A 24749-nucleotide genomic window follows, 5' to 3' on the forward strand; every position below is an offset into this window, starting at 1 on the left:
GAGGGGACACACTGGGGAACAGTGGGGTATAGAGAGAGGGGACACACTGGGGAACAGTGGGGTATAGAGAGAGGGGACACACTGGGGAACAGTGGGGTATAGAGAGAGGGGACACACGGGGGAACAGTGGGGTATAGAGAGAGGGGACACACTGGGGAACAGTGGGGTATAGAGAGAGAGGGGACACACTGGGGAACAGTGGGGTATAGAGAGAGGGGACACACTGGGGAACAGTGGGGTATAGAGAGGGAGGGGACACACGGGGGAACAGTGGGGTATATAGAGAGGGGACACACTGGGGAACAGTGGGGTATAGAGAGAGAGGGGACACACTGGGGAACAGTGGGGTATATAGAGAGGGGACACACTGGGGAACAGTGGGGTATAGAGAGAGGGGACACACTGGGGAACAGTGGGGTATAGAGAGAGAGGACACACTGGGGAACAGTGGGGTATAGAGAGAGGGGACACTCTGGGGAACAGTGGGGTATAGAGAGAGAGGACACACTGGGGAACAGTGGGGTATAGAGAGAGGGGACACACTGGGGAACAGTGGGGTATAGATAGAGGGGACACACTGGGGAACAGTGGGGTATAGAGAGAGGGGACACACTGGGGAACAGTGGGGTATAGAGAGAGGGGACACACTGGGGAACAGTGGGGTATAGAGAGAGAGGACACACTGGGGAACAGTGGGGTATAGAGAGAGGGGACACACTGGGGAACAGTGGGGTATAGAGAGAGGGGACACACTGGGGAACAGTGGGGTATAGAGAGAGAGGGGACACACTGGGGAACAGTGGGGTATAGAGATAGGGGACACACTGGGGAACAGTGGGGTATAGAGAGAGGGGACACACTGGGGAACAGTGGGGTATAGAGAGAGGGGACACACTGGGGAACAGTGGGGTATAGAGAGAGGGGACACACTGGGGAACAGTGGGGTATAGAGAGAGAGGACACACTGGGGAACAGTGGGGTATAGAGAGAGGGGACACACAGGGGAACAGTGGGGTATAGAGAGAGGGGACACACTGGGGAACAGTGGGGTATAGAGAGAGGGGACACACTGGGGAACAGTGGGGTATAGAGAGAGGGGACACACTGGGGAACAGTGGGGTATAGAGAGAGGGGACACACTGGGGAACAGTGGGGTATAGAGAGAGGGGACACACTGGGGAACAGTGGGGTATAGAGAGAGGGGACACACTGGGGAACAGTGGGGTATAGAGAGAGGGGACACACTGGGGAACAGTGGGGTATAGAGAGAGAGGGGTAACACTGGGGAACAGTGGGGTATAGAGAGAGGGGACACACTGGGGAACAGTGGGGTATAGAGAGAGAGGACACACTGGGGAACAGTGGGGTATAGAGAGAGGGGACACACTGGGGAACAGTGGGGTATAGAGAGAGGGGGGACACACTGGGGAACAGTGGGGTATAGAGAGGGGACACACTGGGGAACAGTGGGGTATATAGAGAGGGGACACACTGGGGAACAGTGGGGTATAGAGAGAGGGGACACACTGGGGAACAGTGGGGTATAGAGAGAGAGGACACACTGGGGAACAGTGGGGTATAGAGAGAGGGGGGACACACTGGGGAACAGTGGGGTATAGAGAGGGGACACACTGGGGAACAGTGGGGTATATAGAGAGGGGACACACTGGGGAACAGTGGGGTATAGAGAGAGGGGACACACTGGGGAACAGTGGGGTATAGAGAGAGAGGGGACACACTGGGGAACAGTGGGGTATAGAGAGAGAGGGGACACTGGGGAACAGTGGGGTATAGAGAGAGGGGACACACTGGGGAACAGTGGGGTATATAGAGAGAGGGGACACACTGGGGAACAGTGCGGTATAGAGAGAGGGGACACACTGGGGAACAGTGGGGTATAGAGAGAGGGGACACACTGGGGAACAGTGGGGTATAGAGAGAGGGGACACACTGGGGAACAGTGGGGTATAGAGAGAGGGGACACACTGGGGAACAGTGGGGTATAGAGAGAGAGGACACACTGGGGAACAGTGGGGTATAGAGAGAGAGGGGACACACTGGGGAACAGTGGGGTATAGAGAGAGGGGTCACACTGGGGAACAGTGGGGTATAGAGAGAGAGGGGACACACTGGGGAACAGTGGGGTATAGAGAGAGGGGACACACTGGGGAACAGTGGGGTATAGAGAGAGAGGGGACACACTGGGGAACAGTGGGGTATAGAGAGAGGGGACACACTGGGGAACAGTGGGGTATAGAGAGAGGGGACACACTGGGGAACAGTGGGGTATAGAGAGAGGGGACACACTGGGGAACAGTGGGGTATAGAGAGAGGGGGGACACACTGGGGAACAGTGGGGTATAGAGAGAGAGAGGGGACACACTGGGGAACAGTGGGGTATAGAGAGAGGGGACACACTGGGGAACAGTGGGGTATAGAGAGAGAGGGGACACACTGGGGAACAGTGGGGTATAGAGAGAGGGGACACACTGGGGAACAGTGGGGTATAGAGAGAGGGGACACACTGGGGAACAGTGGGGTATAGAGAGAGAGGACACACTGGGGAACAGTGGGGTATAGAGAGAGGACACACTGGGGAACAGTGGGGTATAGAGAGAGGGGACACACTGGGGAACAGTGGGGTATATAGAGAGAGGGGACACACTGGGGAACAGTGGGGTATAGAGAGAGAGGGGACACACTGGGGAACAGTGGGGTATATAGAGAGAGGGGACACACTGGGGAACAGTGGGGTATAGAGAGAGGGGACACACTGGGGAACAGTGGGGTATAGAGAGGGGGGACACACTGGGGAACAGTGGGGTATAGAGAGAGGGGACACACTGGGGAACAGTGGGGTATAGAGAGAGAGGGGACACACTGGGGAACAGTGGGGTATAGAGAGAGAGGGGACACACTGGGGAACAGTGGGGTATAGAGAGAGGGGACACACTGGGGAACAGTGGGGTATAGAGAGAGAGGGGACACACTGGGGAACAGTGGGGTATAGAGAGAGAGGGGACACACTGGGGAACAGTGGGGTATAGAGAGAGGGGACACACTGGGGAACAGTGGGGTATATAGAGAGAGGGGACACACTGGGGAACAGTGGGGTATAGAGAGAGAGGGGACACACTGGGGAACAGTGGGGTATAGAGAGAGGGGACACACTGGGGAACAGTGGGGTATAGAGAGAGAGGGGACACACTGGGGAAACAGTGGGGTATAGAGAGAGGGGACACACTGGGGAACAGTGGGGTATCGAGAGAGGGGACACACTGGGGAACAGTGTGGTATAGAGAGAGGATTTACGTACCCATACATGTATCTACCCCATCTCCCTTCGCACACAGTTGAGTCTCATCTATATCGTCCCTCCGACACTGGTCACGAGGCTGGTGAAGGAAGAGGGGAGAGGGGTTTGAGTGTTTTCCGATGGGTGGAGAAGGGACGAAGGGGAATGTGGAGAGGGGGCAGGCACAGAGCGCAGCGAGAGGCGAGAGTCGGAGAGGACGGTCTCGGGCCGAGGGTGGGGTTTACTGAGAGAGGGGAGGGGGAGAAAGAGAGAAAGGGAGGGTGGATGGAGAGGAGGAAGGAGAGAGAGAGAGAGAGAGAGAGAGGGAAGGGCAGGGAGATTCGGGAGGAGAGCAGGGGGTCTCGAACAGAGATTAGGGAGAAGGAGAGGGGCTGTTGGGGGGAGAGGGGGGCTCTGAGGGGGTGATGAGGTGGGTGAGAGGGGAATGAAACAAGGAACGTGAGAGAGGAGAGAGAGGGAACGAGATACAGAAAATAGATTGAAAGATCTCCCATCTCTCCAGCCCCTTTCACCCCCTCAGGACGTCCCAAAGTGTTTCACGGCCAATGAGGGACTTTTTTTGAAGTGCGGTCACTGTTGTAAATGTGGGAAACGCAGCAGACAATTTGTGCACAGCAAGATCCCACAAACAGCAATGTGAGAATGACCCGGATCATCTGTTTTTTTTAGTGATGTTGGTCGAGGGATAAATATCGGCCCCAGGACACCGGGGAGAACTCCCCCTGCTCTTCTTCCAATCGTGGGCCGTGGGATCTTTTACACCCACCTGAGGGGGGCAGACGGGGCCCTCGGTTTAACGTCTCATCCGAAAGACGGCACCTCCGACAGTGCGGCGCTCCCTCAGTACTGACCCTCCGACAGTGCGGCGCTCCCTCAGTACTGACCCTCCGACAGTGCGGCGCTCCCTCAGTACTGACCCTCCGACAGTGCGGCGCTCCCTCAGTGCTGACCCTCCGACAGTGCGGCGCTCCCTCAGTACGGACCCTCCGACAGTGCGGCGCTCCCTCAGTACCGACCCTCCGACAGTGCGGCGCTCCCTCAGTACTGACCCTCCGACAGTGCGGCGCTCCCTCAGTACCGACCCTCCGACAGTGCGGCGCTCCCTCAGTACCGACCCTCCGACAGTGCGGCGCTCCCTCAGTACTGACCCTCCGACAGTGCGGCGCTCCCTCAGTACTGACCCTCCGACAGTGCGGCGCTCCCTCGGTACTGACCCTCCGACAGTGCGGCGCTCCCTCAGTACTGACCCTCCGACAGTGCGGGGCTCCCTCAGTACCGACCCTCCGACAGTGCGGCGCTCCCTCAGTACCGACCCTCCGACAGTGCGGCGCTCCCTCAGTACCGACCCTCCGACAGTGCGGCTCTCCCTCAGTACTGACCCTCCGACAGTGCGGCGCTCCCTCAGTACTGACCCTCCGACAGTGCGGCGCTCCCTCAGTACCGACCCTCCGACAGTGCGGCGCTCCCTCAGTACCGACCCTCCGACAGTGCGGCGCTCCCTCAGTACCGACCCTCCGACAGTGCGGCGCTCCCTCAGTGCTGACCCTCTGAGAGATGCTTGCAAAGATTACGAGAGTGGGAAGAGGGGAGAGTCGGACAGGATCGTGAGGGGGACGAGATGTGGGGGATGAAATGGGAGAGGGACAGTCAGAAAGAGAGAGAAAAAGAGATGATGTGTGGGGGGAGAGAGAGAGAGAGGCGAGGGGAGAGAGGGGAATGGGGAGTTCACATTGGTTCCCAACCTGGGAACGCCTCGAATTTAAAATTCTCCATCCTTGTGTTCTGATCCCCTCCGTGGCCCCTCGCCCACCACCTCCCCATCTCCGTAACCTCCCCCAGTCCCTGCACCCCCTCCGAGATCTCTGCTCTCCTCCAATTCGGGCCTCTGGTCCGTCCAATGCTCCCTTGGTCCCACCATTGGAGGCCATTCCCTCAGCCGCCAGGGCCCTAAACTCTGGAATTCCCTCCGCCTCCCTCCCTCCTCCTTTAAGACGCTCCTTAAAACCTACCACTTTTTCCGGGCGCCTTGGGGACATATATGACGACAGACTGTAAACCAGTCTTGTTGCAGGTGGATTACAAACTCTTACCTTGATTGATATCTTCCCATACTGTAAATGGAATGCCGCTCGATCGTTATCGTCGACTTTACCCCAGCCAGTCACATATCCCGTGATGTCCCGATCTTCTTCCCCGCCATTCCCTGTTAAAATCCGATCTGAAACAGCACAACATCCAATCGTGGACCCACTTTGTACCAATGAGGCCAACATTGAAAGGAACTCCCTCTGCACTGTCCCGTCAAACACTCCCAGGGCAGGTACAGGGTTAGATACAGAGTAAAGCTCCCTCTACACTGTCCCGTCAAACACTCCCAGGGCAGGTACAGGGTTAGATACAGAGTAAAGCTCCCTCTACACTGTCCCGTCAAACACTCCCAGGGCAGGTACAGGGTTAGATACAGAGTAAAGCTCCCTCTACACTGTCCCGTCAAACACTCCCAGGGCAGGTACAGGGTTAGATACAGAGTAAAGCTCCCTCTACACTGTCCCGTCAAACACTCCCAGGGCAGGTACAGGGTTAGATACAGAGTAAAGCTCCCTCTACACTGTCCCGTCAAACACTCCCAGGGCAGGTACAGGGTTAGATACAGAGTAAAGCTCCCTCTACACTGTCCCATCAAACACTCCCAGGGCAGGTACAGGGTTAGATACAGAGTAAAGCTCCCTCTACACTGTCCCATCAAACACTCCCAGGGCAGGTACAGGGTTAGATACAGAGTAAAGCTCCTTCTACACTGTCCCGTCAAACACTCCCAGGGCAGGTACAGGGTTAGATACAGAGTAAAGCTCCCTCGACACTGTCCCGTCAAACACTCCCAGGGCAGGTACAGGGTTAGATACAGAGTAAAGCTCCCTCTACACCGTCCCATCAAACACTCCCAGGGCAGGTACAGGGTTAGATACAGAGTAAAGCTCCCTCGACACTGTCCCGTCAAACACTCCCAGGGCAGGTACAGGGTTAGATACAGAGTAAAGCTCCCTCTACACTGTCCCATCAAACACTCCCAGGGCAGGTACAGGGTTAGATACAGAGTAAAGCTCCCTCTACACTGTCCCGTCAAACACTCCCAGGGCAGGTACAGGGTTAGATACAGAGTAAAGCTCCCTCTACACTGTCCCATCAAACACTCCCAGGGCAGGTACAGGGTTAGATACAGAGTAAAGCACCCTCTACACTGTCCCATCAAACACTCCCAGGGCAGGTACAGGGTTAGATAGAGAGTAAAGCTCCCTCTACACTGTCCCATCAAACACTCCCAGGGCAGGTACAGGGTTAGATACAGAGTAAAGCTCCCTCTACACTGTCCCATCAAACACTCCCAGGGCAGGTACAGGGTTAGATACAGAGTAAAGCTCCCTCTACACTGTCCCATCAAACACTCCCAGGGCAGGTACAGGGTTGGATACAGAGTAAAGCTCCCTCTACACTGTCCCGTCAAACACTCCCAGGGCAGGTACAGGGTTAGATACAGAGTAAAGCTCCCTCTCTCTGCACTGTCCCGTCAAACACTCCCAGGGCAGGTACAGGGTTAGATGCAGAGTAAAGCTCCCTCTACAGTGTCCCGTCAAACACTCCCAGGGCAGGTACAGGGTTAGATACAGAGTAAAGCTCCCTCTCCACTGTCCCGTCAAACACTCCCAGGGGCAGGTACAGGGTTAGATACAGAGTAAAGCTCCCTCTGCACTCTCCCATCAAACACTCCCAGGGGCAGGTACAGGGTTAGATACAGAGTAAAGCTCCCTCTACACTGTCCCATCAAACACTCCCAGGGCAGGTACAGGGTGAGACACAGAGTAAAACTCCCTCTACACTGTCCCATCAAACACTCCCAGGGGCAGGTACAGGGTTAGATACAGAGTAAAGCTCCCTCTACACTGTCCCGTCAAACACTCCCAGGGCAGGTACAGGGTTAGATACAGAGTAAAGCTCCCTCTACACTGTCCCATCAAACACTCCCAGGGCAGGTACAGGGTTAGATACAGAGTAAAGCTCCCTCTACACTGTCCCATCAAACACTCCCAGGGCAGGTACAGGGTGAGATACAGAGTAAAGCTCCCTCTACACTGTCCCGTCAAACACTCCCAGGGCAGGTACAGGGTTAGATACAGAGTAAAGCTCCCTCTACACTGTCCCGTCAAACACTCCCAGGGCAGGTACAGGGTTAGATACAGAGTAAAGCTCCCTCTACACTGTCCCATCAAACACTCCCAGGGCAGGTACAGGGTTAGATACAGAGTAAAGCTCCCTCTCTCTGCACTGTCCCGTCAAACACTCCCAGGGCAGGTACAGGGTTAGATGCAGAGTAAAGCTCCCTCTACAGTGTCCCGTCAAACACTCCCAGGGCAGGTACAGGGTTAGATACAGAGTAAAGCTCCCTCTACACTGTCCCGTCAAACACTCCCAGGGCAGGTACAGCATTTTACCAGAGGACTGGTCATCAATAGGCCGAGAAGCCTTACCCTTCTATTAAATAGTTCCCCCAACGTACCTTGGTATCGACACTTGTCCCTCCAGTCACCAGAGGCCATCGATAGAAACTCATTCACTTCCTTTGTGCACGGGAGACAAACAGGCCTGAGAGGAGAGGGAGGCAGATGGAACTAGGCCTCAGCTGCCATGGCAACAAGCACACAAACGTTTTCAATCACTCCTGCCCGCTGCCTCAGCTCATCCGCTGCCGAAACCCTCATCCACGCCCTTTGTCCCCTCCAGACTGGACTATCCCAATGCTCTCCTGGCCCGGCCTCCCACCTTGACCCCTCCGTAGCCATCGACTCATCTGCTGCCCCCCCCCGTATCCTAACTCGCACCGAGTCCCGTTCACCCATCACCCCCTCTCCCTGTGCTCGCTGGGCCGACACTGGCTCCCGGTCCGGGGAACGCCTCAATCCTCGTGTTCAAATCCCTCCACGGCCCTCGCCCTCCCCCTCCCAGCTATCTCTGTAACCTCCCCCGACCCTCCGAGATCTCTGCGCTCCCCCAATTCCGGCCTCTTGCGCATCCCCCGATTTGTGGTTGAGCGCACCAGATCTAAAATGGACTCCGCTCACTTTCCCGCACCTAAAATGGCCGCCGAGCGGAGACGCCACTGGTCGACCCGGGCTTGTGCGTTTCAGATAATGGTGGGATCGCGAGCTGGGAATGTCCTCTCTGACTCTTCGACAGTGCGGCGCTCCCTCAGTACAGACCCTCCGACAGTGCGGCGCTCCCTCAGTACTGACCCTCCGACAGTGCGGCGCTCCCTCAGTACCGACCCTTCGACAGTGCGGCGCTCCCTCAGTACAGACCCTCCGACAGTGCGGCGCTCCCTCAGTACTGACCCTCCGACAGTGCGGCGCTCCCTCAGTACCGCCCCTCCGACAGTGCAGCGCTCCCTCAGTACTGACCCTCCGACAGTGCGGCGCTCCCTCAGTACTGACCCTCCGACAGTGCGGCGCTCCCTCAGTACTGACCCTCCGACAGTGCGGCGCTCCCTCAGTACTGACCCTCCGACAGTGCGGCGCTCCCTCAGTACCGACCCTCCGACAGTGCGGCGCTCCCTCAGTCCCGACCCTCCGACAGTGCGGCGCTCCCTCAGTACCGACCCTCCGACAGTGCGGCGCTCCCTCAGTACCGACCCTCCCACAGTGCGGCGCTCCCTCAGTACTGACCCTCCGACAGTGCGGCGCTCCCTCAGTACTGACCCTCCGACAGTGCGGCGCTCCCTCAGTACCGACCCTCCGACAGTGCGGCGCTCCCTCAGTACTGACCCTCCGACAGTGCGGCGCTCCCTCAGTACCGACCCTCCGACAGTGCGGCGCTCCCTCAGTACTGACCCTCCGACAGTGCGGCGCTCCCTCAGTACTGCCCCTCCGACAGTGCGGCGCTCCCTCAGTACCGACCCTCCGACAGTGCGGCGCTCCCTCAGTACCGACCCTCCGACAGTGCGGCGCTCCCTCAGTACCGACCCTCCGACAGCGCGGCGCTCCCTCAGTACCGACCCTCCGACAGTGCGGCGCTCCCTCAGTACCGACCCTCCGACAGTGCGGCGCTCCCTCAGTACCGACCCTCCGACAGTGCGGCGCTCCCTCAGTACCGACCCTCCGACAGTGCGGCGCTCCCTCAGTACCGACCCTCCGACAGTGCGGCGCTCCCTCAGTACCGACCCTCCGACAGTGCGGCGCTCCCTCAGTACTGACCCTCCGACAGTGCGGCGCTCCCTCAGTACCGACCCTCCGACAGTGCGGCGCTCCCTCAGTACTGACCCTCCGACAGTGCGGCGCTCCCTCAGTACTGGACAACCGGGGAGTGTCGGCCTGGATTATTGGGGCTCGAGTCCCTGGAATGTGTGTGGGGCTCGAACCCTTGACCTCCAGCCTAAAAATAATTTAATAATTGGGAAGGGCGAATGGAAACGTTGGCCTTTATCTCAAGGGGGCTGGAATACAAATGGGAGGGGGGGTTATGCTCCAGCTGTACAGAGACCTGGTCAGACCCCCCACATCTGGAGAGACCTGCACCCAGTTCTGGGCCACCGCACTCCAGGAAGGAGATATCGGCCTTGGAGGGGGCGCAGAGCAGATTCACCAGAACGAAACCGGGGAGGCTTAAAGGGTTAAATTACGAGGAGAGGTCGCACAGACGAGTCTTGTGTTCCCTCGAGTGACGAAGATTAACGGGAGGGGGATCTAATGGAGGGGTTTGAGATGATTGAAGGATTCGATAGGGTAGATGGAGAGAGCAACTATTTCCTCTGGTGGGGGGAATCCAGAACAAGGTGGGGCAGAACCTTAAAATCAGAGCTCGGCCCGTTCGGGGGGGTGAGGTCAGGGAGCATTTCTCCACATGAAGGGGAGGGGGAATCTGGGACTCTCTCCCCCCACAAAAGGCCGTGGACATTGGGGGGTCGATTGGCGGGTTCCAGGCTGAGATCGATAGACTTTTGTTGGGGTTTTAAGGGTTATGGAACCCAAGTGGGCAGATGGAGCTCAGACGGCGGTCAGCCATGCTCTGATTGAATAGCGGAACAGGCTCGAGGGGCTGAATGGCCTCTTCCTGTTCCTAAGTTGCTCTGTGTTCTTAATCCCTGGTTAGAGCACATCTGGAGTGACTGCGTACAGTTCTGGGCATCGCACATTTGAATGGACATATCGGACTTGGAGGGAGTGCAAATTCACCAGGGCTGCAAAGGATAGACTTTTTTTTTATTCGTTCATGGGATGTGGGCGTCGCTGGCGAGGCCGGCATTTATTGCCCATCCCTAATTGCCCTTGAGAAGGTGGTGGTGAGCCGCCTTCTTGAACCGCTGCAGTCCGTGTGGTGACGGTTCTCCCACAGTGCTGTTAGGAAGGGAGTTCCAGGATTTTGACCCAGCGACGATGAAGGAACGGCCGATATATTTCCAAGTCGGGATGGTGTGTGACTTGGAGGGGAACGTGCAGGTGGTGTTGTTCCCATGTACCTGCTGCCCTTGTCCTTCTAGGTGGTAGAGGTCGCGGGTTTGGGAGGTGCTGTCGAAGAAGCCTTGGCGAGTTGCTGCAGTGCATCCTGTGGATGGTCCACACTGCAGCCACGGTGCACCGGTGGTGAAGGGAGTGAATGTTTAGGGTGGTGGATGGGGTGCCAATCAAGCGGGCTGCTTTGTCCTGGATGGTGTCGAGCTTCTTGAGTGTTGTTGGAGCTGCACTCATCCAGGCAAGTGGAGAGTATTCCATCACACTCCTGACTTGTGCCTTGCAGATGGTGGAAAGGCTTTGGGGAGTCAGGAGGTGAGTCACTCGCTGCAGAAAACCCAGCCTCTGACCTGCTCTCGTAGCCACAATATTTATATGGCTGGTCCAGTTAAGTTTCTGGTCAATGGTGACCCCCAGGATGTTGATGGTGGGGGATTCGGCGATGGTAATGCCGTTGAATGTCAAGGGGAGGTGGTTAGACTCTCTCTTGTTGGAGGAATGATTACATAAACGAGGCTCGCGCCCTCCGTAACCATCAACTCAACTTTGGAAAGGTTAAGGGGGGGATTCGATTGAGGTCTTTATGATTTTGAAAGGATTTGATGGTGTCGATGAGAGAGAATTTTTTTTCCCGCTGGTGGGGGAATCGAGGAGAAGGAGACGCAACCTTAAAATCAGAGCCAGGCCATTGAGGAGAGAAGGTCGGAGACATCTCTCCGCGTAAAGGGTGGTAGACGTGTGAGACTCTCCCCCGCAGAAGGCAGCTGACTCCCGCTCAATTAAATCAGAGACCGATCGGCTTTTGCTCGGCAAAGTGGTCTTAAGGGACAAGGAGCCAGGGAGGCCGGAGGGAGTTCGGGGACAGATATCGGCTGTGATCTGGCTGAGCGGCGGGGAGCAAGGCTCGAGGGGCTGAACGGCCTCCTCCTGTCCCCGTGTTCGGACTCAGCCAGCCAAGACGCCTTGTCTTGAAGAGCGTTCGAGGCGGGTAAGCATAAAAGGCATCGAATGAACAAACCTGATTCGGTCGCTGTAAACCAAATCTTCCTTCAAACGTAGAACAGCGATGTCGTAGATGTATAAACCGTTGTTCCTTGTGGCTGTATCGTTGTACCTATCGTGGACATGCACCTCCGCTACCTCCTTGCGATGGATGGCGAGTCTCTTAACACGACCTGAAATATTCGTGTGTGAGTTGAGAAACGGTGAAAGGATGTCCTCCCGATCTCTGGAACCTCCTCCAGCCCCCTACGACCCTCCCAGATCTCTGCGCTCCTCCAATTCCGCCCTCTTGTCCATCCCCTGCTCCCTTCGCCCCACCATTGGCGGCCGTGCCTTCAGAGGCCCGGGCCTTAAACTCTGGAATTCCCTCTACGCCTCTCTCTCTCTCTCTCTCTCTCCCTCCCTCCATCTCTCCTCCTTTAAGACGCTCCTTAAAACCTCCCTCTTTGACCGACCTGTCCTAATATCTCCTTAAGCGGCTCAGATCTCACCATGGCCAGTCGAGAGAATTGAATTGAGTAAAACTGGTTGTTTTTTTTTTGCGCTGACCAGAAAAGTTGAGACCCATTGGGTCGTGGGAGCCTGTTCCGCCATTCAATCAGATCTTAGCTGATCTGTCCCTCAACTCCATCGAAGCGCCTTGGTTCCGTACTGGAGATAGATCGGGAAAAGGGGAGGTGCAACGAGACCTGGGTGTCCTCGTACACCAGTTGCATTCAGGTGCAGCGAGCAGTTAGGAAGGCGAATGGTATGTTGGCCTTCATTGCAAGAGGATTTGAGTACAGGAGCAGGGATGTCTTACTGCAGTTATACAGGGCCTTGGTGAGACCACACCTGGAGTATTGTGCGCAGTTTTGGTCTCCTTATCTGAGGAAGGACGTCCTTGCCATGGAGGGAGTGCAACGAAGGTTCACCAGGCTGATTCCTGGGATGGCAGGGCTGTATGAGGAGAGATTGGGTCGACTCGGCCTATATTCACTCGAGTTTAGAAGAATGAGAGGTGATCTCATCGAAACATATAAAATTCTAAGAGGGCGAGACAGACTCGATGCAGGGAGGATGTTCCCGATGGCTGGGGAGTCCAGAACCAGGGGGGTCACAGTCTCAGGATACGGGGTCGGCCATTTAGAACCGAGATGAGGAGAAATGTCTTCACTCAGAGGGTGGTGAACCTGTGGAATTCTCTACCACAGAAGGCAGTGGAGGCCGAGCCATTAGATGTATTCAAGAAGGAGATCGATATATTTCTTAATGCTAAAGGGATCAAGGGATACGGGGAAAAAGCGGGAACAGGGCACTGAGTTAGACGATCGGCCATGATCATCTTGAATGGCGGAGCAGGCCCGAAGGGCCGAATGGCCAACTCCTGCTCCTATTTTCCCTGTTTCTATGCAACCCTTAAGACCGAACAAAAATCGATCGACCTCGGTCTTGGAAGTCCCAATTGACCCCCAGGCCTGGCCAGCTTTTTGGAGGGGAGTGGAGTTGGGGGAGGAGAGAGTTCCAGATTCCCACTCCCCTTTGTGTGGAGAAATGCTTCCCGACATCGTCCCCGAACGGCCGAGCTCGAATTCGACTACGTTCCGGACCAGGGTGGACCCCTTCCCCGTCGAGCAAAACACGGCCAACCGATGAGCGATGAACACTTACCGATGTACACGGAGATTTGCGAATTGGCCACGGGCCCGTCCATCACGAAGTTATGAGCCGCGGACAATATCCATCTGGGTGAAATAATTGAGCCCCCTCCGACGTACGATGAGCCCTGAAAGGGGGGCAGAGGATGAAGTGAGGCCGCAGAGGGACCCGTGAGGGGATTCAGGCCCGCCCAATGGCCAACTGTCAGTCCTGGGGCCGACCTGCCCCATCCTGCCCTCTGTCCCAATCCGCTGGGGCCCAGATTCTACGAGGCTTTCCCGCTCCCACGCACGCCCCATCCACTCAAACGCTTTAGGGACGGAGGAGTAGGGAGGAGGCCATTCAGCCCCTCGGGCCTGTCCCCCAGAACATCGTGGCCTGATATGCACCTCAACTCCAGGTTCCCGCCTCAGTTTCATATCCCTCAAAACCCCCAAAAAAATCTATTGATCCCAGACTGGAAAATTTCAATTGACCCTCAGCGTGCAATAGACTTTGATAGAGAGCTGTACCCTGTATCTAACCCTGTACCTGCCCCTGGGAGTGTTTGACGGGACAGTGTCGAGGGAGCTTTACTCTGTATCTAACCCTGTACCTGACCCTGGGAGTGTTTGATGGGACAGTGTAGAGGGAGCTTTACTCTGTATCTAACCCTGTACCTGCCCCTGGGAGTGTTTGACGGGACAGTGTCGAGGGAGCTTTACTCTGTATCTAACCCTGTACCTGCCCTGGGAGTGTTTGACGGGACAGTGTCGAGGGAGCTTTACTCTGTATCTAACCCTGTACCTGCCCTGGGAGTGTTTGACGGGACAGTGTCGAGGGAGCTTTACTCTGTATCTAACCCTGGACCTGCCCTGGGAGTGTTTGACGGGACAGTGTAGAGGGAGCTTTACTCTGTATCTAACCCTGTACCTGCCCTGGGAGTGTTTGACGGGACAGTGTAGAGGGAGCTTTACTCTGTATCTAACCCTGTACCTGCCCTGAGAGTGTTTGACGGGACAGTGTAGAGGGAGCTTTACTCTGTATCTAACCCTGTACCTGCCCTGGGAGTGTTTGACGGGACAGTGTAGAGGGAGCTTTACTCTGTATCTAACCCTGTACCTGCCCTGGGAGTGTTTGACGGGACAGTGTAGAGGGAGCTTTACTTTGTATCTAACCCTGTACCTGCCCTGGGAATGTTTGACGGGACAGTGTAGAGGGAGCTTTACTCTGTATCTAACCCTGTACCTGCCCTGGGAGTGTTTGATGGGACAGTGTAGAGGGAGCTTTACTCTGTATCTAACCCTGTACCTGCCCTGGGAGTGTTTGATGGGACAGTGTAGAGGGAGCTTTACTCTGTATCTCACCATGTGCAGGAGGGGCAGAGGGGAGGTGGGTGAGGGGGCCATTGTCCGCTCCCCTCGGTCTGTGGGATTGAAATGTCGAGGCCTGAGCGGGTTCCGACTGACAGGGTCGTACCTGACTGGCCACCTGAATCAGCACCTGCCAGGGCCACTGCTTTTTCTCGGCATTCTCTCCCCCAAACACTCGGCCCAGGCTCCTCTGGTCCCGAACACGCCCCCTTATCCCGCAGGCCTTGACAGCTCCTGAAAATCCAAAGAGAAAAACGCCAGGTCTGTTAGTCGCATTGGGATTGTGTCCAGTGGGAGTGAATGGGAAGGGGTCGGGTCCATTGGGATTGTGTACAGTGGGAGTGAATGGGAAGGGGTCGGGTCCATTGGGATTGTGTTCAGTGGGAGTGAATGGGAAGGGGTCGGGTCCATTGGGATTGTGTACAGTGGGAGTGAAGGGGAAGGGGTCGGGTCCATTGGGATTGTGTACAGTGGGAGTGAATGGGAAGGGGTCGGGTCTATTGGGATTGTGGACAGTGGGAGTGAATGGGAAGGGGTCGGGTCCATTGGGATTGTGTACAGTGGGAGTGAATGGGAAGGGGTCGGGTCTATTGGGATTGTGGACAGTGGGAGTGAATGGGAAGGGGTCGGGTCCATTGGGATTGTGTACAGTGGGGAGTGAATGGGAAGGGGTCGGGTCCATTGGGATTGTGTACAGTGGGAGTGAATGGGAAGGGATCGGGTCCATTGGGATTGTGTACAGTGGGAGTGAATGGGAAGGGATCGGGTCCATTGGGATTGTGTACAGTGGGAGTGAATGGGAAGGGGTCGGGTCCATTGGGATTGTGTACAGTGGGAGTGAATGGGAAGGGGTCGGGTCCATTGGGATTGTGTACAGTGGGAGTGAATGGGAAGGGGTCGGGTCCATTGGGATTGTTTACAGTGGGAGTGAACGGGAAGGGGTCGGGTCCATTGGGATTGTGCACAGTGGGAGTGAACGGGAAGGGGTCGGGTCCATTGGGATTGTGCACAGTGGGAGTGAATGGGAAGGGGTCGGGTCCATTGGGATTGTGTACAGTGGGAGTGAATGGGAAGGGGTCGGGTCCATTGGGATTGTGTACAGTGGGAGTGAATGGGAAGGGGTCGGGTCCATTGGGATTGTGTCCAGTGGGAGTGAATGGGAAGGGGTCGGGTCCATTGGGATTGTGTAGAGTGGGAGTGAATGGGAAGGGGTCGGGTCCATTGGGATTGTGTACAGTGGGAGTGAATGGGAAGGGGTCGGGTCCATTGGGATTGTGCACAGTGGGAGTGAATGGGAAGGGGTCGGGTCCATTGGGATTGTGCACAGTGGGAGTGAACAGGAAGGGGTCGGGTCCATTGGGATTGTGTACAGTGGGAGTGAATGGGAAGGGGTCGGGTCCATTGGGATTGTGCACAGTGGGAGTGAAAGGGAAGGGGTCGGGTCCATTGGGATTGTGTACAGTGGGAGTGAATGGGAAGGGATCGGGTCCATTGGGATTGTGTACAGTGGGAGTGAAGGGGAAGGGGTCGGGTCCATTGGGATTGTGTACAGTGGGAGTGAATGGGAAGGGGTCGGGTCCATTGGGATTGTGCACAGTGGGAGTGAATGGGAAGGGGTCGGGTCCATTGGGATTGTGTACAGTGGGAGTGAAGGGGAAGGGGTCGGGTCCATTGGGATTGTGCACAATGGGAGTGAATGGGAAGGGGTCGGGTCCATTGGGATTGTGTACAGTGGGAGTGAATGGGAAGGGGTTGGGTCCATTGGGATTGTGTACAGTGGGAGTGAATGGGAAGGGGTCGGGTCCATTGGGATTGTGCACAGTGGGAGTGAATGGGAAGGGGTCGGGTCCATTGGGATTGTGTACAGTGGGAGTGAATGGGAAGGGGTCGGGTCCATTGGGATTGTGTACAGTGGGAGTGAATGGGAAGGGGTCGGGTCCATTGGGATTGTGTACAGTGGGAGTGAAGGGGAAGGGGTCGGGTCCATTGGGATTGTGTACAGTGGGAGTGAATGGGAAGGGGTCAGGTCCATTGGGATTGTGTACAGTGGGAGTGAATGGGAAGGGGTCAGGTCCATTGGGATTGTGTACAGTGGGAGTGAATGGGAAGGGGTCGGGTCCATTGGGATTGTGTACAGTGGGAGTGAATGGGAAGGGGTCGGGTCCATTGGGATTGTGCACAGTGGGAGTGAATGGGAAGGGGTCGGGTCCATTGGGATTGTGTACAGTGGGAGTGAATGGGAAGGGGTCGGGTCCATTGGGATTGTGTACAGTGGGAGTGAATGGGAAGGGGTCGGGTCCATTGGGATTGTGCACAGTGGGAGTGAATGGGAAGGGGTCGGGTCCATTGGGATTGTGCACAGTGGGAGTGAATGGGAAGGGGTCGGGTCCATTGGGATTGTGCACAGTGGGAGTGAATGGGAAGGGGTCGGGTCCATTGGGATTGTGTGCAGTGGGAGTGAATGGGAAGGGGTCGGGTCCATTGGGATTGTGTACAGTGGGAGTGAATGGGAAGGGGTCGGGTCCATTGGGATTGTCTACAATGGGATTGAATTGAGTTCTTTTTATTCTGGGTATCGCTGGTGTTAATCCGCAGTAACTAGCTTCACACCAGTCGTCAGTAGATCAGACCAGGACCTCGACTCACCCATTGGTAATTTGGTAAGATTCGTCAGTTCATCCAATAGATGATAACTCGTGAAGTAAAATGAATGCTGGGCCTCCTTCTTGGTGGTCAGTCTCTCGAGTTCCTGCTTGCTGGCATCCCCAATCCCGATTGTGAATATATCTACATGAAGGAGCAATCACAGAGCTGGAAACAACACCTTCCGTCAAGTTACATCGAGTCTGCAGTCCAGAAACAGGCCATTCGGCCCCACTGCTCTATCCCGGTGTTTATGCTCCACACGAGCCTCCTCCCTCCCTACTCCATCTCACCCTCTCACCATCTCCTTCTATTCCTCTCTCCCTCATGTGTTTATCCAGCTTCCCCTTAAATCCATCCACACTATTCACCTCAACTACTCCTTGTGGGAGCGAGTTCCACATTCTCACCACTCTCTGGGGAAAGAAGTTTCTCCTGAATTCCCCTATTGGATTTATTGGTGACTATCTTATATTTATGGCCCCGAGTTCTGGTCTCCCCCACAAGTGGAAACATCTTCTCTCCGTCTACCCTATCGAACCCTTTCATAATCTTAAAGACCTCGATCAGGTCACCCCTCAGTCTTCTCTTTTCTGGAGAAAAGAGCCCCAGTCTGTTCAATCTTTCCTGATAGGTAAAACCTCTCAGTTCTGGTTTCATTCTTGTAAATCTTTTTTGCACCTTCTCCAGTGCCTCTATATCCTTTTTATAATATGGAGACCAGAACTGTGCACAGTGCTCCAAGTGTGGTCCAACCAAGGTATATGGAGACCAGAACTGTGCACAGTGCTCCAAGTGTGGTCTAACCAAGGTATATGGAGACCAGAACTGTGCACAGTGCTCCAAGTGTGGTCTAACCAAGGTATATGGAGACCAGAACTGTGCACAGTGCTCCAAGTGTGATCTAACCAAGGTATATGGAGACCAGAACTGTGCACAGTGCTCCAAGTGTGGTCTAACCAAGGTATATGGAGACCAGAACTTTGCACAGTGCTCCAAGTGTGGTCTAACCAAGGTATATGGAGACCAGAACTGTGCCCAGTACTCCAAGTGTGGTCTAACCAAGGTATACGGAGACCAGAACTGTGCACAGTGCTCCAAGTGTGGTCTAACCAAGGTATAAGGAGACCAGAACTTTGCACAGTGCTCCAAGTGTGGTCTAACCAAGGTATATGGAGACCAGAACTGTGCCCAGTACTCCAAGTGTGGTCTAACCAAGGTATATGGAGACCAGAACTGTGCACAGTGCTCCAAGTGTGGTCTAACCAAGGTACATGGAGACCAGAACTGTGCCCAGTGCTCCAAGTGTGGTCTAACCAAGGTTCTATACAAGTTTAACATAACTTCTCTGCTTTTCAATTCTATCCCTCTAGAAATGAACCCCAGTGTTTGATTTGCCTTTTTTTATGGCCTTATTAACCTGCGTCTCTACTTTTGGTGATTTGTGTATCTGTACCCCCAGATCCCTTTGCTCCTCTCCCCCATTCAGACTCTTATTATCCAATCAGTATGTGTCCATCCTCCGATTCCCATCGCTCCACCACTGGCGGCCGTGCCTTCAGCTGCCTGGACCCTACGCTCTGGAATTCCCTCCCTAAGCCCCTCCGACCTCCCTCTGAGACCCCCGACCTTAAAACCCACCCCCGAAACCTTTGGCCACCGAACCCCTTTGCCTTTCTTTTCTTCCCTTGCGCCTCTCTGAAGCCTCCCGGGAGGATTCTCACGAGAGCGACAGATGTAAGGACAGGGCAATGGGCCAGGAAAGATTGCCCCTACACTCATCGGCGCCTGGAACCCGTGCAAGCTCCCGGGAGAGGGGTGAAGAGGGAGAACGTTGCCGGGCCAACAAACAGAAAAAATACTCTGGAAAATTCCTCTCTGGCTCCCTCAGGCAATCGATTCCGGTCCAGGATTGTTGTTGGAGCTGCACTCATCCAGGCAAGTGGAGAGTATTCCATCACACTCCTGACTTGTGCCTTGTAGATGGCGGAAAGGCTTTGGGGAGTCACTCCCAGCAGAATACCCAGCCTCCGACCTGCTCTTGTTGCCACAGTATTTATATGGCTGGTCCAGTTAAGTTTCTGGTCAATGGTGACCCCCCAGGATGTTGATGGTGGGGGTTTCGGCGATGGTAATGCCGTTGAATGTCAAGGGGAGGTGGTTGGACTCTCTCTTGTTGGAGATGGTCATCGCCTGGCACTTGTCTGGCGCGAATGTTACTTGCCACATATCAGCCCAAGCCTGGATGTTGTCCAGGTCTTGCTGCATGCGGGCTCGGACTGCTTCATTATTTGAGGGGTTGCGAATGGAACTGAACACTGTGCAATCATCAGCGAACATCCCCATTTCTGACCTTATGATGGAGGGAAGGTCATTGATGAAGCAGCTGAAGATGGTTGGGCCGAGGACACTGCCCTGAGGAACTCCTGCAGCAATGTCCCGGGGCTGAGATGATTGGCCTCCAACAACCACTACCATCTTCCTTTGTGCCAGGTATGACTCCAGCCACTGGAGAGTTTTCCCCCCCGATTCCCATTGACTTCAATTTTACTCGGGCTCCTTGGTGCCACACTCGGTCAAATGCTACCTTGATGTCAAGGGCAGTCACCTTCTGGAGGCGATCCAGAGGCTTGCTCCTCCCAAAACTCCTCCCGACTCTTTGGTCTGGTGTTGTGTCAACACACGTCCTCTGGTCCACCCCCACCGGTCAGGGTGGGACATTCGATCGCTAGTCAGGCTATCCAGCTCTCTCGTTGACCTCCAAACCTCCATCTGGTCTACGCTGCTCCAACAGAACGAGGTACTTAACCCTGCCTTAGTAACGGGGCTTCATGAAACCAGCAATCTCGACATTAAAGGCGCTACGTCCACAAAAGAAGAGAGTTCCAAACTTCTACCACCCTTTGTGTGTAGAAATGTTTTCTAATCTCGCTCCTGAAAGGTCTGGCTCTCATTTTTAGACTGTGCCCCCTACTCCTAGAATCCCCAACCAGCGGAAATAGTTTCTCTCTATCCGTTCCCCTTAATATCTTATAAACTTCGATCAGATCACCCCTTACCCTTCGAGACTCCAGAGAATACAACCCCAATTTGTGTAATCTCTCCCTCGTAACTTAACCCTTGAAGTCCGGGTATCATTCCAGTAAACCTACGCTGCACTCCCTCCAAGGCCAATATGTCCTTCCGAAGGTGCGGTGCCCAGAACTGCTCCCAGTACTCCAGGTGTGGTCTAACCAGGGTTTTGTATAGCTGCAGCATAACTTCTGCCCCCTTGTACTCTAGTCCTCTAGATATTAAGGCCAGCGTTCCATTGGCCTTCTTGATTATTTTCTGCACCTGTTCAATGATCGATATACCTGAACCCCGAAGTCCCTTTTGGACATCCACTGTTTTTAACTTTTTACCAGCCCTGCTCCCATTCTGGTAAATCTCCTCCGCACCCTCTCGAAGGCCTGGAGATCCTTCCTAAAGTGCGGTGCCCAGAATTGGACACAATTCTCCAGCTGAGGCCCAACCAGTGTTTTATAAAGGGTTTAGCACAACTCCCTTGCTTTTGTGCCTCTATTAATAAAGTCCAGGATCTCCGTATGCTTTAACAGCCTTCTCAACCTGTCCTGCCACCGCCAAAGATTGGTGTACACGCACCCCCAGGTCTCTCTGTCCCCGCGTCCCCCCTTTAAAATTGTACCATTTGGCCAGCGTCGATGGTGAGGCCTCGTGTAGCGAGGTTCGCTGCTTTCAGATAGCAAGGGAAAAATATTTACCAAGGTTTCTCTCCGAATCTGGGACTGTGTCCTTAATCTTTTGGACCACTAGCGATGGATCAGGGCCAATGTTCTGTCTACCTGTGGAGACGTTGTTTTAATTATTCAGAATGGTCGACTGTATTGCAGCAAATAAAGAAACTCGGCAGGCACCAATTAACGAGAGCAAACAGACGAGGGGTGTCTACCTGGAGACCAGAGAGATGCTAGCAGGAAGGAACTGTGTCAGGGTGAGATACAGAGGGAAGCTCCCTCTACACTGTCCCGTCAAACACTCCCAGGGCAGGTACAGGGTTAGATACAGAGTAAAGCTCCCTCTACACTGTCCCATCAAACACTCCCAGGGCAGGTACAGGGTTAGATACAGAGTAAAGCTCCCTCTACACTGTCCCATCAAACACTCCCAGGGCAGGTACAGGGTTAGATACAGAGTAAAGCTCCCTCTACACTGTCCCATCAAACACTCCCAGGGCAGGTACAGGGTTAGATACAGAGTAAAGCTCCCTCTACACTGTCCCGTCAAACACTCCCAGGGCAGGTACAGGGTTAGATACAGAGTAAAGCTCCCTCTACACTGTCCCGTCAAACACTCCCAGGGCAGGTACAGGGTTAGATACAGAGTAAAGCTCCCTCTACACTGTCCCATCAAACACTCCCAGGGCAGGTACAGGGTTAGATACAGAGTAAAGCTCCCTCCACACTGTCCCATCAAACACTCCCAGGGCAGGTACAGGGTTAGATACAGAGTAAAGCTCCCTCTACACTGTCCCATCAAACACTCCCAGGGCAGGTACAGCGTTAGATACAGAGTAAAGCTCCCTCTACACCGTCCCGTCAAACACTCCCAGGGCAGGTACAGGGTTAGATACAGAGTAAAGCTCCCTCTACACTGTCCGATCAAACACTCCCAGGGCAGGTACAGGGTTAGATACAGAGTAAAGCTCCCTCTACACTGTCCCATCAAACACTCCCAGGGCAGGTACAGGGTTAGATACAGAGTAAAGCTCCCTCTACACTGTCTCGTCAAACACTCCCAGGGCAGGTACAGGGTTAGATACAGAGTAAAGCTCCCTCTACACTGTCTCGTCAAACACTCCCAGGGCAGGTACAGGGTTAGATACAGAGTAAAGCTCCCTCTACACTGTCCGATCAAACACTCCCAGGGCAGGTACAGGGTTAGATACAGAGTAAAGCTCCCTCTACACTGTCCCATCAAACACTCCCAGGGCAGGTACAGGGTTAGATACAGAGTAAAGCTCCCTCTACACTGTCCGATCAAACACTCCCAGGGCAGGTACAGGGTTAGATACAGAGTAAAGCTCCCTCTACACTGTCCCATCAAACACTCCCAGGGCAGGTACAGGGTTAGATACAGAGTAAAGCTCCCTCTACACTGTCCCGTCAAACACTCCCAGGGTCAGGTACAGGGTTAGATACAGAGTAAAGCTCCCTCTACACTGTCCCATCAAACACTCCCAGGGCAGGTACAGGGTTAGATACAGAGTAAAGCTCCCTCTACACTGTCCCATCAAATACTCCCAGGGCAGGTACAGGGTTAGATACAGAGTAAAGCTCCCTCTACACTGTCCCATCAAACACTCCCAGGGCAGGTACAGGGTTAGATACAGAGTAAAGCTCCCTCCACACTGTCCCATCAAACACTCCCAGGGCAGGTACAGGGTTAGATACAGAGTAAAGCTCCCTCTACACTGTCCCATCAAACACTCCCAGGGCAGGTACAGCGTTAGATACAGAGTAAAGCTCCCCTCTACACCGTCCCGTCAAACACTCCCAGGGCAGGTACAGGGTTAGATACAGAGTAAAGCTCCCTCTACACTGTCCGATCAAACACTCCCAGGGCAGGTACAGGGTTAGATACAGAGTAAAGCTCCCTCTACACTGTCCCATCAAACACTCCCAGGGCAGGTACAGGGTTAGATACAGAGTAAAGCTCCCTCTACACTGTCTCGTCAAACACTCCCAGGGCAGGTACAGGGTTAGATACAGAGTAAAGCTCCCTCTACACTGTCTCGTCAAACACTCCCAGGGCAGGTACAGGGTTAGATACAGAGTAAAGCTCCCTCTACACTGTCCGATCAAACACTCCCAGGGCAGGTACAGGGTTAGATACAGAGTAAAGCTCCCTCTACACTGTCCCATCAAACACTCCCAGGGCAGGTACAGGGTTAGATACAGAGTAAAGCTCCCTCTACACTGTCCGATCAAACACTCCCAGGGCAGGTACAGGGTTAGATACAGAGTAAAGCTCCCTCTACACTGTCCCATCAAACACTCCCAGGGCAGGTACAGGGTTAGATACAGAGTAAAGCTCCCTCTACACTGTCCCGTCAAACACTCCCAGGGTCAGGTACAGGGTTAGATACAGAGTAAAGCTCCCTCTACACTGTCCCATCAAACACTCCCAGGGCAGGTACAGGGTTAGATACAGAGTAAAGCTCCCTCTACACTGTCCCATCAAATACTCCCAGGGCAGGTACAGGGTTAGATACAGAGTAAAGCTCCCTCTACACTGTCCCGTCAAACACTCCCAGGGCAGGTACAGGGTTAGATACAGAGTAAAGCTCCCTCGACACTGTCCCATCAAACACTCCCAGGGCAGGTACAGGGTTAGATACAGAGTAAAGCTCCCTCTACACTGTCCCATCAAACACTCCCAGGGCAGGTACAGGGTTAGATACAGAGTAAAGCTCCCCTCTACACTGTCCCATCAAACACTCCCAGGGCAGGTACAGGGTTAGATACAGAGTAAAGCTCCCTCTACACTGTCCCATCAAACACTCCCAGGGCAGGTACAGGGTTAAATACAGAGTAAAGCTCCCTCTACACTGTCCGTCAAACACTCCCAGGGCAGGTACAGGGTTAGATACAGAGTAAAGCTCCCTCTACACTGTCCCATCAAACACTCCCAGGGCAGGTACAGGGTTAGATACAGAGTAAAGCTCCCTCCACACTGTCCCGTCAAACACTCCCAGGGCAGGTACAGGGTTAGATACAGAGTAAAGCTCCCTCTACACTGTCCCATCAAACATTCCCAGGGCAGGTACAGGGTTCGATACAGAGTAAAGCTCCCTCTACACTGTCTCGTCAAACACTCCCAGGGCAGGTACAGGGTTAGATACAGAGTAAAGCTCCCTCTACACTGTCTCGTCAAACACTCCCAGGGCAGGTACAGGGTTAGATACAGAGTAAAGCTCCCTCTACACTGTCCGATCAAACACTCCCAGGGCAGGTACAGGGTAAGATACAGAGTAAAGCTCCCTCTACACTGTCCCATCAAACACTCCCAGGGCAGGTACAGGGTTAGATACAGAGTAAAGCTCCCTCTACACTGTCCCGATCAAACACTCCCAGGGCAGGTACAGGGTTAGATACAGAGTAAAGCTCCCTCTACACTGTCCCATCAAACACTCCCAGGGCAGGTACAGGGTTAGATACAGAGTAAAGCTCCCTCTACACTGTCCCGTCAAACACTCCCAGGGTCAGGTACAGGGTTAGATACAGAGTAAAGCTCCCTCTA

The 24749-nt window shown here is 54.5% G+C and overlaps 1 protein-coding gene across 1 annotated transcript in view; it reads right to left on the minus strand.

The window, feature by feature from the left end:
• The window catches only part of LOC137307883 (chymotrypsin-like protease CTRL-1), a gene marked incomplete at its 5' end in the record, with an annotated part of 39459 nt that overhangs the window by 10547 nt on the left and 4163 nt on the right, over positions 1-24749 (minus strand). Inside the window, 8 exons of the mRNA XM_067976942.1 lie at positions 3317-3395; positions 5407-5534; positions 7869-7954; positions 11831-11987; positions 13465-13579; positions 14911-15038; positions 17451-17591; positions 21212-21292. Coding sequence (XP_067833043.1) covers positions 3317-3395; positions 5407-5534; positions 7869-7954; positions 11831-11987; positions 13465-13579; positions 14911-15038; positions 17451-17591; positions 21212-21292 — 915 coding nt within the window. The remainder of the gene's footprint in view (positions 1-3316; positions 3396-5406; positions 5535-7868; positions 7955-11830; positions 11988-13464; positions 13580-14910; positions 15039-17450; positions 17592-21211; positions 21293-24749) is intronic.

The sequence above is a fragment of the Heptranchias perlo genome, unplaced genomic scaffold (genome assembly GCF_035084215.1).
Source record: "Heptranchias perlo isolate sHepPer1 unplaced genomic scaffold, sHepPer1.hap1 HAP1_SCAFFOLD_1143, whole genome shotgun sequence".
NCBI lineage: Eukaryota > Metazoa > Chordata > Chondrichthyes > Hexanchiformes > Hexanchidae > Heptranchias > Heptranchias perlo.